Raw genomic sequence first — 13,980 nt, 5'->3', positions numbered from 1 at the left:
GTTGTAGTTGATGTTAGAAATGCACCTGTGCATCTCTCCTCCACCTTCCACACACTGACAGTTGCGTTTCCCCCATGTGCCGCTTTCCTCATAACATTCTCCCAGTTTATTCCTCCTACAAGACATTATTTCCTGTCCAACCTTACCTCCTCTGCATGTAGGATCGTGCATAGGAAGGTATCCATTCTGGGAAAAAAAATATGCCTTCAATTTTTATTAACCCTTCCTCCTTCTAAAAACAACATCCATACTGAGCAAACAGCAATGGAGGTTTTGTTGTTTTTTTTTTTTTAAACATCTACAGCCACTGACCAACCTGTCATCAGTCTTAACCCACTCGAGCTAACATTCCCTTCTTCCCAACAGAAAATACAAGAAGAGGAAATGCAGTAAGAGATACATCACCTCATAACTACAACAACATCCTGGGCTTTCTACTAACTCAGCACTTTATGAGCTTTGCAACCAAAGCACCAGAAAACACACACATACTAAATGCTAAGTGCCACAGATGACATACCTCCATTGCAACGTTTCCATAAGATTGACCTTCTGTTTGTCACATACATTTCACCTTCTCTAGGTTTAAAGTGGTTACTTTTGATGTTCACTGATGATTACTAACAGAGCTATAAAGTAATCTTGTAAAATTATATATGTCAGCTATCTCGCAACAGGCACTTTCCAAAAAATGTATGAAGTATAACAAAACAAAATAACATTTCTGGTTTCGAACTAGAAGCACAGGTGTGTTCTTGATTTTCAGTAGGGTGTAAATTATCCTTTCAGGCTGTAACATCAAACCAGAAGCATCTATGCTCCTTCCTCTCGCTGGCTGGTGAAACGTGCAGACTACTGCAGGCAGAGAAACACTGCCCTCACCACGGGCCATCTCATACTCACTGGGACTTCTGGAAGTCACAGCGTTACTATTGGCTTGGAAATGAATCTCTATCACATGTTGCTCCCCCAGGAAAGACACTAGGAGCCTCTAAATTACAGATTCAAAAGTTAGCTTCCTTTTTAGCAAGAATCAGTCTTGCTACAGACTTCCAATGTCATTTAGCTGTATCCCTACGAATACAGGGGCCAAAAGTCACTGCGACACACAACAATGCAGCCCACAAGCTGGCTGGAAGCAGTCTGGATTCACAAAAGACAGATAAAACCTCAAATACCTGGAGAAAGCCAAACACACATAGCCCAGCTGCAGGAAAAGGCAATCCTTGTCTGGAGTTACGTATTTAATTTAAAACAGAATAAAACACAGACCCACTAAATCAAAGACAAGTACAACTGAATCTAAAATACAGTACGGTCAGGGTCTGATGATTACTGGAGATGGACTGAGCTGATCACACAGCTCACTGCTAGAGAAAGGGGCAATTGCTCTCCTACCCTCTCCTCCCTTGAAAATACTGGCTGCAAGAGCCTGCCTTGGCACTCATGTAACCTCTCCGTGCCCTAACCAGTACAAGTTGCTTTCATCTCCCATCACCTTAGTTTAAAGCCTTACTCACCAAGTTAACCAGCTGATACACAAAAACATTTCTCCTCTTTTTCATGCAGTGGGATAAAGAAGTGCTAGAATATTAGAGAAAACAGAACAAAACAGCTAGAGAGAACAAGGTAGAAATACTCCAGCATCTCCACCAAGGACCAGCTTGGACCGGCTGGCCGTGTTAACTGTGGTTTGATGTTGGCCTCTGCCAACATCATCATGATGACCCCCCATTAGGCGGTCTCTGCACTGAAGCACAATGCAGAGCTACCAATGGGTGTGGTTCTGGAGAACTCCCTTCAGAGCTAACCAGGTTGGTAGGTCTGATCCAGCTCAGGCCATGTCTGACCCACCGGTCTCCAGACAAGGCATTTATATGGCTGTGTGGAAAAGGATTTATTTTTTTTTAAGCCAAAAATTAGTAAAGGTAATAAAGAACTTACTTTGCATCCACCAGAAGAACATCATGGAAGAATCTGAACAGGGCTTTACGTTCTCAGCCCATAAGAGACTGAAAGGCCCATGAGGGATGAAAGCAACAGTATTAAAAGAGAGCAAGGCAATCTAAGGGCCACACTCACTTGTGCTAGGAAGCTACAGATCTCAGCTGACAAAGTGGTACAGTAGTGCACAGAAGCACAGAAATGAACGAACATGGGAAATGAAGTGTTGCCATGCCCCATAAGAACAAGAGGTCTTCTTAGGTCAGAAATAAAATGCATTTCTACATTTCCAGGAAGATCGGAATTGAATAAGAATGTAATAACTGACAACGATTTCATAATAAAGCATGTAATTAGGATTATATGAACAGAAATACAGCCAACCACAGCAATTTCTATAAATGATGCAAATCCTGTGCCAAATTCAATGCTGGCATTAGCATGGAAATTTCTCCCAAGTATCCAACAAATCCAGCTACCAGGCAGCAAGTGAAAAATGCATTGTCTAACGTCTGTAAACTCCATACAGACCACCCAAAAAGCCATAAAGCACAGCATATAATATCTATCAAGTTTTCAGATTGCATTTTGCATCTGTAGCCAATATAGCTATATACAAGCAAAATGGGCAAAATTTCCCCCTTATGCTACTAATCTGAAATCAACAATCCAGGAATTAACTTGGCTTACTGGTTTTATCCTTCTAAACTACCCATAACTGATTTCACCAATGACTTTGAGTACTATTCATTTAGCAGCTAGCTACTTAGAAGCACAGTACAAATAACTTTGCCCACAGAAATATAAAATTAATTTAAATTTTTTTTAAAAGATGGGCTATACGCGGTTCTAGTTCTCTCTGTGTTCAACTGGTAATTGCAAGTACAGGAGGGAAGGCAGAAAGTTCAGTTTTAGCTATTTTATTCAAAATGTTTGTGTTTGTCAAAGAAATCAGTATGACACTCAAGAGACAGCAGTCCTATCAAGAACAGCTCAGACCACCCTGATATATTTCATCCTGTCCAGTGCAGTTTAGTCTCTGCGGAACTGAGGGTCCAACTGAGCTAAGCCTTGGTCACTGTCCACATGCAACTTCTACATCTGTGGCAAAGGCCAGGTAAAATGACTTACTCTGCAATGAAAAAGGTCAAACATCTCACATTCACCTTGGACTAAGAAAACACATATGGACAGTTATAAAAGTTCAGCTGATGCAAAGTAATTCTGCTAGAACTCGAGAGACAAGAAAGAATTAATGAAAAAAGTCATATGCAATGGATCAACTGAAAAGGACAAAAGAAAGGTTTTCTTCCAGGGTTAAAAAAAAAATACTGCTCAGGATTACTGAGCAACAATTAAAGTACTGGACAAACAAGGACTTAATGTTGCATCCTTTCCTTAGGATTTTCACTTTAACCTCTTCAGTGATGGAACTTACTGATGAAAGCATTATTTTCTGCTATTTAAATAACTGAGGAAAAAAAAAGATTGCAAAGCCAAGTTCAGAAGGGGTAGAGCTGAGGCTACCTAGGCTCCTCAGCACTGTCCTGCACAGACTGCATGCATGTCTATGTTCCTCACCCCCATTTACTCTTTTGCATACAAGTTTAACAGCCTTTTTCTCCAGGTTGTCCAAGTGACATCAGGGAGAACCCCACGTATACCGGTAAGACAGCCCAGTCCTTGGTACCTTTCCCTGCTCTGTAAAAATACACAGAAGAAGCAGAACTGACATCTGTAAAGATAACTGCTTAGCCCTTGCAGCCCAGTATTAGAAGCATGCCTCACCAATCTATGTCTGCGTAGAACTATCTGCCCATTTTTATACACGTTTCCACAACGTGTATATCTATGTCTGCGTAGAACTATCTGCCCATTTAACGTTTCCACAACGTGTATAAAAAAAAAAATTCAACAACTTTTAATGTAGCCTCACTTAGGCTTCCTTTTTTTTCCGGGGAGCGAAAGAACTTCCTTAACAATACTAGTCCTTCAGCAAAACTTGGAATTTCACATCTATTAAAAATGTTCATAGACTGTGCAAACTGATCTAAAGACACCAATCCTGCTGCACCCAGGTCAATATTCATTTTCCAGATACTGCACCCGATGAAGACAGCCATATTTGATGGAAATGGATACACTGAGCCCTATCAGCACAATTGAAATACAAACCTGTGAGTTCAAGCGGGGAAGGGAGAAATCTGTCTCCAGTCACAAAACCCTGCATGCCCTGGTGACACCTAAAATCAGGAGGATACTACTTATTGTTTCAGATTTAGCAGCAAAAGGAAGTAATTTCCAGCTCTATACTGTCAAGGTGTTTTTTTAATCCCTGTAATTCCTGATTGGGGCCCCCAAAGACATCTGGCCCAGCTTTACAGCCTGAGGAAAGCAATACACCAGAGGGGTCTCCTTCATTAGACACTGCAACTACATTATTCATCCCCCAGACACAGAAAGAGCAAATAAGCAATCGCTTGCTGATAGTGCTGTATGGGTCATCCATCAGGAAGGTCTTTTGCCTGCTTGTCTTACCTCCAAAATAGGCATAGTAAAACAAAAAAGAGGTCATTTGAGCATATTACATTTTAAAAGGCTCTGGTTACCTTAACATGGACTATATAACTCCTTACAATTTTTTTCCTAATAAAACTATAGCAACCTCCAACGGTAGAAAAGCAACTGACTGCTTTAAGCTGAGTTTATGAAAGACTCCAGTAGGAAGATGAAAAATTTCCTCCTATGAACTGCACATGTCCTTTTTCTTTTCCCAGGGAGTCATCTGTTTAAAGCCACACTGCGACTTTTGCTAAATAAACAGTTGTTTCATTTACTACCACATATCTACTTGGCTCATGGAGTTAATGCTGGCCTAGTGAATCTTCCAACATATTCTTTATTTTAGTAATTGTATCGTATTTCCTAATAAAAGTCAAGAACAATATTAACAAAACAGTAATCAATATTGGCTTTTAGTGACTTACAAGATGTACTGACTTGATGCAGAGAGATGCCACATGATAGAGAAAAATCCCATTAAAATACTTTTATTCTGAGGTATTCTTTGAGCATTGGCATTTGCACCTCAACTCATTCATAGCTGTATTTTCAATTGGAGGAACAGAGCATTAATAAGAAGACAGATGATGATACTGAACATGCTGGCAAAGTCACCTAAGGACTACGCAACTGATACATAACAGCCATTGGCAAAGATTCAAGCAGCTCCCACAGTCTACAGCTCAAAGAAATAAAGAATGAAGTAGAACTTCATTAATCAAAAATGAAAGGGAAAAGCATTTTTGCAGAATAAAGCCACTAAAGCCAGCAGAAAAAAAAAATATAATCTTTCCCATTTATTTTCTACTTTACAGGAACGCAGAAAAATGCAGCATAATAAGTTTACCTCTCCTTTCCCATCACTTCCACACAGCGTTAAGACAGTCAGAAATGCAATTTGGGGGGGAAAAAACAACACAAAAAACCCAACACACTAGAACCACATCAGCTATAAACGTAAATTAAAATTGTTTTCCTCAAACCAAGAACATCTACCAGAGCCTCACAAATTCTATTAATTAACATACTATTGAAATTCATTACCGCTAACCTAAAAATCTGGAAAAGATCAGAGTTTGTAATTGTAGCCACCTATACTACCAGATTCTCATCGAGAAAGCCGAAGAACAGCAAGTAATCTTCTGCAAGTCACCAATGTTTTTCTCTCATGCTAGGAATCTGTCACTATTCTACCATTTTGATACCCGATGATTTCAGTTGTATTCCTATTCCTGGCCTCCATCCATACCACTCTCCATCCAAAACGTAGGAAAGTAGTCACCAAATTCACTCTGGAGTTTTATTTAGGAGGACAGACACAGGGTGGTTCTCATCCTTCACAAAATGGTTATCTGAGCATCTTCAGCAGCTGAAGGAAACAGAGGAAGTTTCCTTCATAGTTCTCACAGCTTCTCCCAAGACAGTTAAGGACTTTAGCATCAGGAATTACTAACAGCAAACTCCTAAATAAGCACAGATTTAACCTCTCTGATGATTACTCCACTATCATTGTGAACTCAGCATCTGGAAACATTGTCTTGCATGTGGGCTTTCACAAGCACATGAGCCGCAGCAGATATGCTACTCTAAACCAAATTTTAAAAGCTCCATTTTCTTTGCATAAGTCAGCCAAACATTTGATAAGGGTTAAAAGTTAATTTGAAAAGAAAAAAGCAACAACAACAAAGTTAAAATATTCAGTTTGAGCAAGACCTAGATAACACTTGGTTGCTTGAGATGTTAGAACTATTGCGTTTTAAGCCTGCAATGAGACCAACTGCTACACAACTGGTGGCCAGTACTACAAACAAAACATGTCTAACAGCAGTGTAAGCCTACAGCCATAAGGTATTTAGAACCTCAACGTTTCCAACAAGCACATTAGCAGATGGGGAAGTTGCACGTTCAATGCACTCCTATCCTAAGGAGGCCTAGAGAAAAAAAATTTAACTTGCTTGCTCTCAGACACAGGAGGTAGAAAAAGTCTTGAACAAAAATAGCGGGTGTATAAATCAGACTTTCAAGGTCCAATGTTTGATTTGCTAGCAACAAAGTAAAACACAGCAACTAAAGAGGGAAGGAAAAAAAAAATTAGGAGTACTAGCTGTCTATGGCAAGCAAATGAAATCTAGGTCTCCTCAAACACCCTGCGGCCTGCTTAATGTTTCCCAAGTTCAGGGCATGACACTCCCCTTTCTGAAATGGTTTCAGCTGAAACACTGGCCTAGACATCATCAAACATTTATCTTTGCTGCTCAAACTTTATCTTTCAAGGGAAGGGGCAGTCATGAAGAGAATCACAAAAACATCTGGACTTGTGAAGGCTAGACCACAGCATGAACCTCAGACAGTTCAGTCTCGCTCCAAGCATATTTGATTCTCATGTCCTCTAAGCTAATAATCTCCTATGAAGCAGTACTTTAAGGCTCCATAGCCAGATGATCTTCTGAACAATCAGTTCAGAAAGTTTATCCAGAATAACCTAGAGAGTGTTACTAATCTGAGATGCATAAGGACAGATTTCCAGTCTCCCTGAAAACAGATTTGCATGTGGGACAAAGAGTTAAGGGGAAAACCAAGATAAGGACAAACAGTCAATTCAAATAAAATACAGAAGCTGCAAACAAGACATTGCCCTTCACATGGCACAATTAACAATTACAAAAGAGCAATTCTAAGCAGCTGTGTAATATGCAAATGTAAGTCAATGAGTACTAGTTTTATGCAGCATGAAATCTTAACAGGGAGACTATTATTCACAGCTATTTAATTCTGACTAATACAGAAAAAGGTCTATGTATTTTTATGTTTCAGAGTATGTAACTTTAGTCCCTTCTTACCCCAACCTGAAACATCACCTACTAGGAATGGCTGGGCCTGGAGCTGCCATTGTTTCTTTGGGTTCTTTCTGGGCTCTGTCTTTTCCTGGGTCTGCAGCAAGGTGAGATGGGATGGACAGCGGAAGCACAATAGCCACAGTTTTTCTCTCTCTCCTTCCTGTTCAACAAGGAAAGCTATCCCTCAGTTGGATAGACATCACACATCTTGACATCTTATTACACATATCAGTTCAGAGCAAGTTGAAGTTTGCAGCACAGCAAATGCAAAGTACTAAATATGAAAGCAATAAACATACGGTTCTCTTGGACATTTCTGAGCCTCCCTTCTCAAATATATGAGTTTTCTTCATATTTCTTTAATGAAGAAATTCAATCTTGTTGCAGTGGAAGCATTTACAAAAGATCGAATTTTACTGTCTTACTCCTAACCAATCCAAGCTTGAGTTGCAATATATAAGCAGAACAAAGACCAGTGCTTTTAAAACAGACCCAGACAGTCCGTTGGCTGACATTAGCTTGTCTCCCACCCTCCATATGAAGAGAACTCCAAAAGACACAGAGCAGTTGAACTATTTTTCACAACTGAGTTTACCACCCTATTGGTAGTATCATAACTCAACATTTATGACTAACTCCACAGATACCCTGCACTGGAAGCTATCCACAGGGTTAACTGTTTTCACATCAGTTAGAAGCCAAAATAGTATTAGGGAAAAAAAAGTCTGTAGTAGGTAATATTTAAAAGTTTTACTCCAGGACAAATACTGGTCTTAGCTGTACCAACATCAATCCAGCATAACTCCAGTGTAGGTATGCTGATTCAGACATACTCAGCTGTAATCAAAATATTTCCCTGAATTTTACTCACAGATTTCATATCTCAAACCTATGCAACTTCTTCCCTGCTTCTGCAACTAAAGAAACCATCACCCAATATAGAAGGAAGCAGGCAACAACAGGCTTCAGTTATGACTGATATTAATTAGTAGAAGGGAGTTAATAGAGGGTCTCTTCCTCCTTAAACACAACAACATATCCACTCTGCACTCAGCACTCTAGAGATACTCCCGTATCAGGCCATGCACCACAGTAGATCCATTTAAAGTTTTAGAGAAGATGCAAAGAGAGCAGAAAGCATTTGGGGTGTTGTAAACAAAGCAAGTTACTAATGCTAGCTTGGTGGTTAGTAAATCGGAAATCTGTGTTCAAGCTTTGCTGTTAGTGTCAGGCAGCAGGCTCTCTTTCAAACTGTGCAGGCAGAAGACAGGTGCTATGTTGGAAGGCAGCACATCCCCCCTGTCAACCTAAGAGGAAAGGCTAGTAAGCAAGATAAAATACAAAACCTTCACTTGGATTATTTTTTCTTTTCTGCAAGACAGTAAATACACCTATCTTTTAAGTGTTAAGGGGTTTTAAGTTAAGAGTAATTCTTAGCCTTTCCCTTGCATATATCATTATACATACACTGTAAACTGAATTTCATCAAGTATCGTGCTCACTATGGTGTGCCTTGGCTACAGCTTGCTTAATACACACAGCCAAATGGACAGTTACTGGTTTCATGAAGTGCCCCCAACAAAAGAATTTTTGACTTCTGGTTCAGTTTAATTGAAGGCTGTGCTCAGGTTCCAAAGGAAATTAGATTGGGCAGGATTTGCCCTGGGATTTGATAATGCTGGTCAATCTCCACCAAAAAAAAAGTTTCCAGGCCTATTTGTTTAGCTATGACTCTTTCACCTTCTCCTTCCTGGAAGCATTCCTGATGTCTTTCCCCAAATAACTCAACTGTTTGTTTAGCTAAGAAACTCTCCTAGTAGCATGGAACAGTTTTCCTTCAGCTGGTGGGTGACATCATCTTAATGCCTTTCACATGAGAAAAGAAGCACAAACCGCACCACTAACGCATAACGCATGTAACGTGTCCAGGTCATCTGCCTTGCTGGGTAATGGAAGGGGTCCCACATGTTAATCCTCATGTCGCACTAAGACCCTTAATACTTCCACTACACTTAGGAAAGGAGCTATTTACCCACTTTGGCTAGATGGTTGATGCCCACAAAAGTCTGACTCAGTGACCTGCCTCCCAACATGGCTACCATGTCCAATTAAGTAGAAGCCTTGTCATGAGGTAGGAGATAGAGAAGAAGGCAATGTTGTACCTGAGCCTATTGTATGTCCAACGGAGTCAAAGGAAAGAACCACTGAATCTGTAACACAAGAGTACAAGTTCATTTTCCCCTTTTTCTTAGCACCATTTCTTGCCATAACATTATCTTGTTATTTTGCTTAAATAGCTCCTTACGCTCCCTTCCACCAGGAAGCAGAAGAACTTCTTCACCAGCCAGACAAAACAACAGACATCTAGCAAAGGCAGAATGCTGGAGTATGCAACAAATCATGATGTCATTACCCAACGAAGTAGCTACAATTTATTGAAAACAATTTCATTTTATGCCCAATAAGCTTGGTTGACCTTACCAACACTGAATCATAATGTGCTTGTGACTGCTAGACTGCAGAGCTTTTTCTTCTCAAATGTATTATCAATATTTTGTGCCCACTTAGGGGAGTCGCCTGTTATGATCAGCTCTTCCCTGACACTGTTTGCTAAGCCAAGTATTTTGTGCTCCTTGCAGTTCTCACCATGTTTTCCACATCTTTACTCACACTAGTGGCTCCCCAGCTGGATGCATTTCAATTTATCAATATCTTTCACCTTTGTACTGTATGCAGCACACGTGCCAAGTAACAAAGCAAATATAAGCTCTCTACTTGATATCCTTTTATTTTGACATCTGGGGATCACAATAGCGCTTTTACCCATGATCGCAATGACAACTCTTGCTCACCAGTTAATGCCAGATACTTTTAGTCACTGTTTCATATGATGGGGCACACTTTTCTTCAATTGTGGTTTACAGTTCCTAGTTTTTATACATGCAACTTGATATTTGGGAACATAGAAACCCTTATTGCCTGCTTGCACTTAGCTCACCCCATGATCCAGACCCCTTTACTAGTCATTCGTTTTCCTCATACACCACTCTCCCAGCCTAGAAGCTGTTTGCAAAAATTTATCAGTAATAATTTGACATTCTGTTCCAAGTGGAATTGCAATATGGTACCATGCTCAATGGCGGGGGGAGGGTCCAGCTTTATTCTTACTTGAGACAAATCAACACTTATTTTGGTAGTAAGCCTCCTGGTTTGCCATCCATTTTGATGCCAATCCCAACTGAAGGAGAAAATCTACTGAATTCTACTCCACCACCAGTGGAGCAGAACTGGGCCCAGAACTTAAAGACAACTTGTCAATGGGTAAAACACAGCAAAGAACAAACCACCAATGATAGGATTAATAATTTTATTAATGCCTCAGTGCAAGGCAAAAAGCCCAAGCACAATCAGATTTAGTGTGCTGAAAAGAAGTTAAGCTCCCACTGAATCACCTTACATTTGGGCAGGCTACAATTGCAGACATTGACAGTTACCATGCTTCAGCTAACAATAACTTGACATAGGACCGAGCCCTTGGCTTTTCTATACTGTACATCATCCTCGTGCTTATTTTCCAATTCTTACAAATTCAAAAAGAAAGTGCTAATTTTCAAAATAAACATAGTAAAACTGTTCATTTAACTGGATTTAGAACAAATTAAAAAAAGCAGGTCTGTGCTGTCCCAGATCCAACACTATGGTAGTAACATTAAAAATATATATATATTACTAGTCTCAAAACTTATGCCAATAAAAATAAAAATCCATCTGGACTTAACAACTGTATTTCCTCTTTTGGGAATAAAATTCAGACATCTTTATATTATTCTAAATAGCAAGGGGTTTAATTCATTTTAACTGCGTTAAATTCATCTGCCATCAATTAATTCTGAAGTATCTCTGTGGGGTTCTACTTTTAAAAAACTGTTGAGATTTTTATCAACATAAAGTATTGCTTTGTAGTTAATGCCAAATTTAAATGTTGTTCATTTTCCTGCAATATATTTTGCATTCAAACACTGCGCATGAAATATTAGGACTTATCTAAGAATGGCTGAAAAGCATTGCAAGCACCAAATTAATACCATTATAGCAGCCCACAAAAACAGTATAATGTTTCATTCCCTTAACTGAGAACATTATCTTCCTCATATAAACAAAAAAAATTACAAGAAGAGTAAGCATGTGAACTCCCTTTTCCAGTCCAGTCCTCCATGTGACTATTAGTTTCACAGTTTCAACATCAAATTCACTGTGAATAACCTGTATGACAGTCAATTCCCCCTCCACCCCCTCAAATAATTTCACAAACCATGGATCTTTATTAAAACACTGTGTTTATTTCTGGCATTAACACTTCAAAAGGGAAGAAGCTATAAACTTGAAAAAGGCTGAGAAGATAATCACGTGTCACCTTTCTTCCACCCAGACAGCTATTCTCATTCAGCCAAATTCAGAGCTACAGGTTATTTTTGTCAGAAGCTGATGGAGATAAGCATTTCTTTGAGACAAGCCAGATATATTTGCAAATACACCGAGTCCTGCTTCCACTAACATAAGAAAAGTTTCTTTGCTTCCAGCTTCAAATCTCTTCCAGTCATCGCTCAGTTCAAAATCCTCCCAGCTTTCTAGACTTTTTTTTTGCAGAGACAAAGTGGCTGCTCAGTCTGTGCCCAGTGCCTTCCCGTAAGCCCCTGAGTCTGCTCTACCTTTCAAAGGCAATCTTCAAAGGCTCTATCTTTCAAAACTTAATAAGACACAATGTAAAACACACCCACTTATATGCGCCCTTGCTTTAGGTGCCAAGAAGCATTTCTGTCCGAACAAGCAGTCCCTAACCTTTCAGCTACCGACTTCCATATAGCAGTTTAAATCTTTTTTCTCCTGCCTTCTTAACGGACGAGCAGCCTTTATGCCCAAATCATGAAATCTGACACCCAATAACTTGCCAATACGCACAGCCTAAGGCTGCACACACCACAATGCCAGCCTTTTACATCTGTTTTCATGTTAGCTACAGTAATTTTTTCAGTGGCTACAGCAGTTTAAAAAAGACAAGGAAAAAAAAAAAACAAACAAAAACAAGATACAGCAAAATCCAAATGCAATTCTGGATCTGATCCAACCCATCAGAAGCAAAGACAGCAGAAACACTCACTTATTTAGAAGGCACTCAGTACCAGGAATAACAATGGTTAAGACCTCACCAGCCAGACTGCAAAATTGCTTTGGGTCACTTTGTGTCAACTTTGGGTCAAAGTTGCATTGGGACCTGTGCTCTGGGTCACTTTCCCCTCCCACCCACCATCCAGCTAGAGCATCAAAAATTGGATCAACACATGAATCTGCTCCATCATCCCCCCAAAAACAGTGCTGTGCAGGGCTACCTGAATATGCTCCATCACAGCCCTTTTGAAGTGTGGAGGAGTGCCATATGAGATCCCTCTTCCAGAAGAGCCCACTGCTATGGAACAAACACAAGGATCCCGTTTGGTTCAGGAACCAGGAGCTCCAAGACAGACTGTGCAGAGAGGCTCAATGCTGCTCTGGGAAGAAATTTAAACTCTGTTCCAAGAATGCTCCATACTGGACGTAGAGCTGAACCTGCCTTTGAAGGAACGCAACTGGATTTGCAGTTCTGTCCTGAAGTAAAAAAATCCTGCAAATCTGAGGTGGCTACATTTGTTGCTGCACTTACATCACAGTCCAGATAAGCCACCCAGGTACAAGGATTGATTGTATTTCAAGGCAAGGGATGCACTTCAAGTGTCGCTGACCCCTTATCTCTTCACACGCACACACCCCCTTCCATTCCAGTGTCCCTCATCTTAGGTCTCCTGCAAATCCTTCCTCCTGTTTGTTTTGTTAACCATGAGCTTTCTCAGGGCCTCGATAACTCTGCACCACACTCCACTGTCCCCACCACAGGCAAATTAAATTACTCATCTTGCTGCATATATTGTGCACCTTACATCTAGGCATTTCTGGACACTAGATAACTATTTAGCTGCTATTCCTTACAGATTGCCGTATCTTTTCCACTACTCCAGTCTCTGAACTGAAAAATAAATGAAGATTTGGGTCTTCATAAAGGATCGATGATCCTGACCAAAATGCAGATTTGTAGGAGGCAGAGAGAAACAAGGCCATGTTGGAAAACACCTTGAGTTTCATACTCCAAGAAAGAGATATGGACACCATAGGATAAACATTTAATATCATGCATGGGTACTGCACTTGAGAGATGTGTGGAAATAGCTCTTAAAGCCCAGTTGTGTCAAGTTCCTGAAATCCCATAAGAGCAAATACATGGACCAACTTCCAATGTAAATACTGTCCTTGCTTTGATTTCATCATTGATGAAAATGCAATATACAAACTGAAAACAAGCAGTGGCAACACAGAATGAGAACAGCAAATATAATCCACATTTAATCAACAACTGTAAATAACCTGCATGTTTACCTAAGTGCTGTTTCAGAATTTCAGTTAAGACTTTTACAGTAAGTCCCTCTGAGAAGCCACTAACTTTTTTTGCTTTTTACAGATTCTCCCTGCAAGGATTTGTCGGCATTTGTCTCATCCTATTGGAAACCAAAGAAGCTGAACCAATAACTTGTCTTACCCTTTTTCTCAT

General features: G+C 40.0%; 1 protein-coding gene across 4 annotated transcripts in view; it reads right to left on the bottom strand.

Annotated features, from left to right (window-relative positions):
- Positions 1-13,980, bottom strand: part of ST3GAL3 (ST3 beta-galactoside alpha-2,3-sialyltransferase 3) — a 193,535-nt gene that overhangs the window by 141,423 nt on the left and 38,132 nt on the right. For 3 of the 4 annotated variants that reach the window (XM_009287282.2, XM_009287281.2, XM_009287284.2), the window contains exons 3-4: positions 9,506-9,553; positions 7,369-7,503 (exon numbers count right to left, since the gene is read on the bottom strand). In XM_009287282.2, the coding sequence (XP_009285557.1) occupies positions 7,369-7,503; positions 9,506-9,553 (183 nt within the window). The remainder of the gene's footprint in view (positions 1-7,368; positions 7,504-9,505; positions 9,554-13,980) is intronic. The other variant, XM_009287283.2, reaches the window with a different exon arrangement.

The sequence above is a fragment of the Aptenodytes forsteri genome, unplaced genomic scaffold (assembly GCF_000699145.1).
Source record: "Aptenodytes forsteri isolate BGI_AS27 unplaced genomic scaffold, ASM69914v1 Scaffold119, whole genome shotgun sequence".
NCBI classification, from domain to species: domain Eukaryota; kingdom Metazoa; phylum Chordata; class Aves; order Sphenisciformes; family Spheniscidae; genus Aptenodytes; species Aptenodytes forsteri.
Note: the sequence above shows the minus strand (reverse complement) of the source record. Positions and strands in the feature narration are given on the sequence as shown.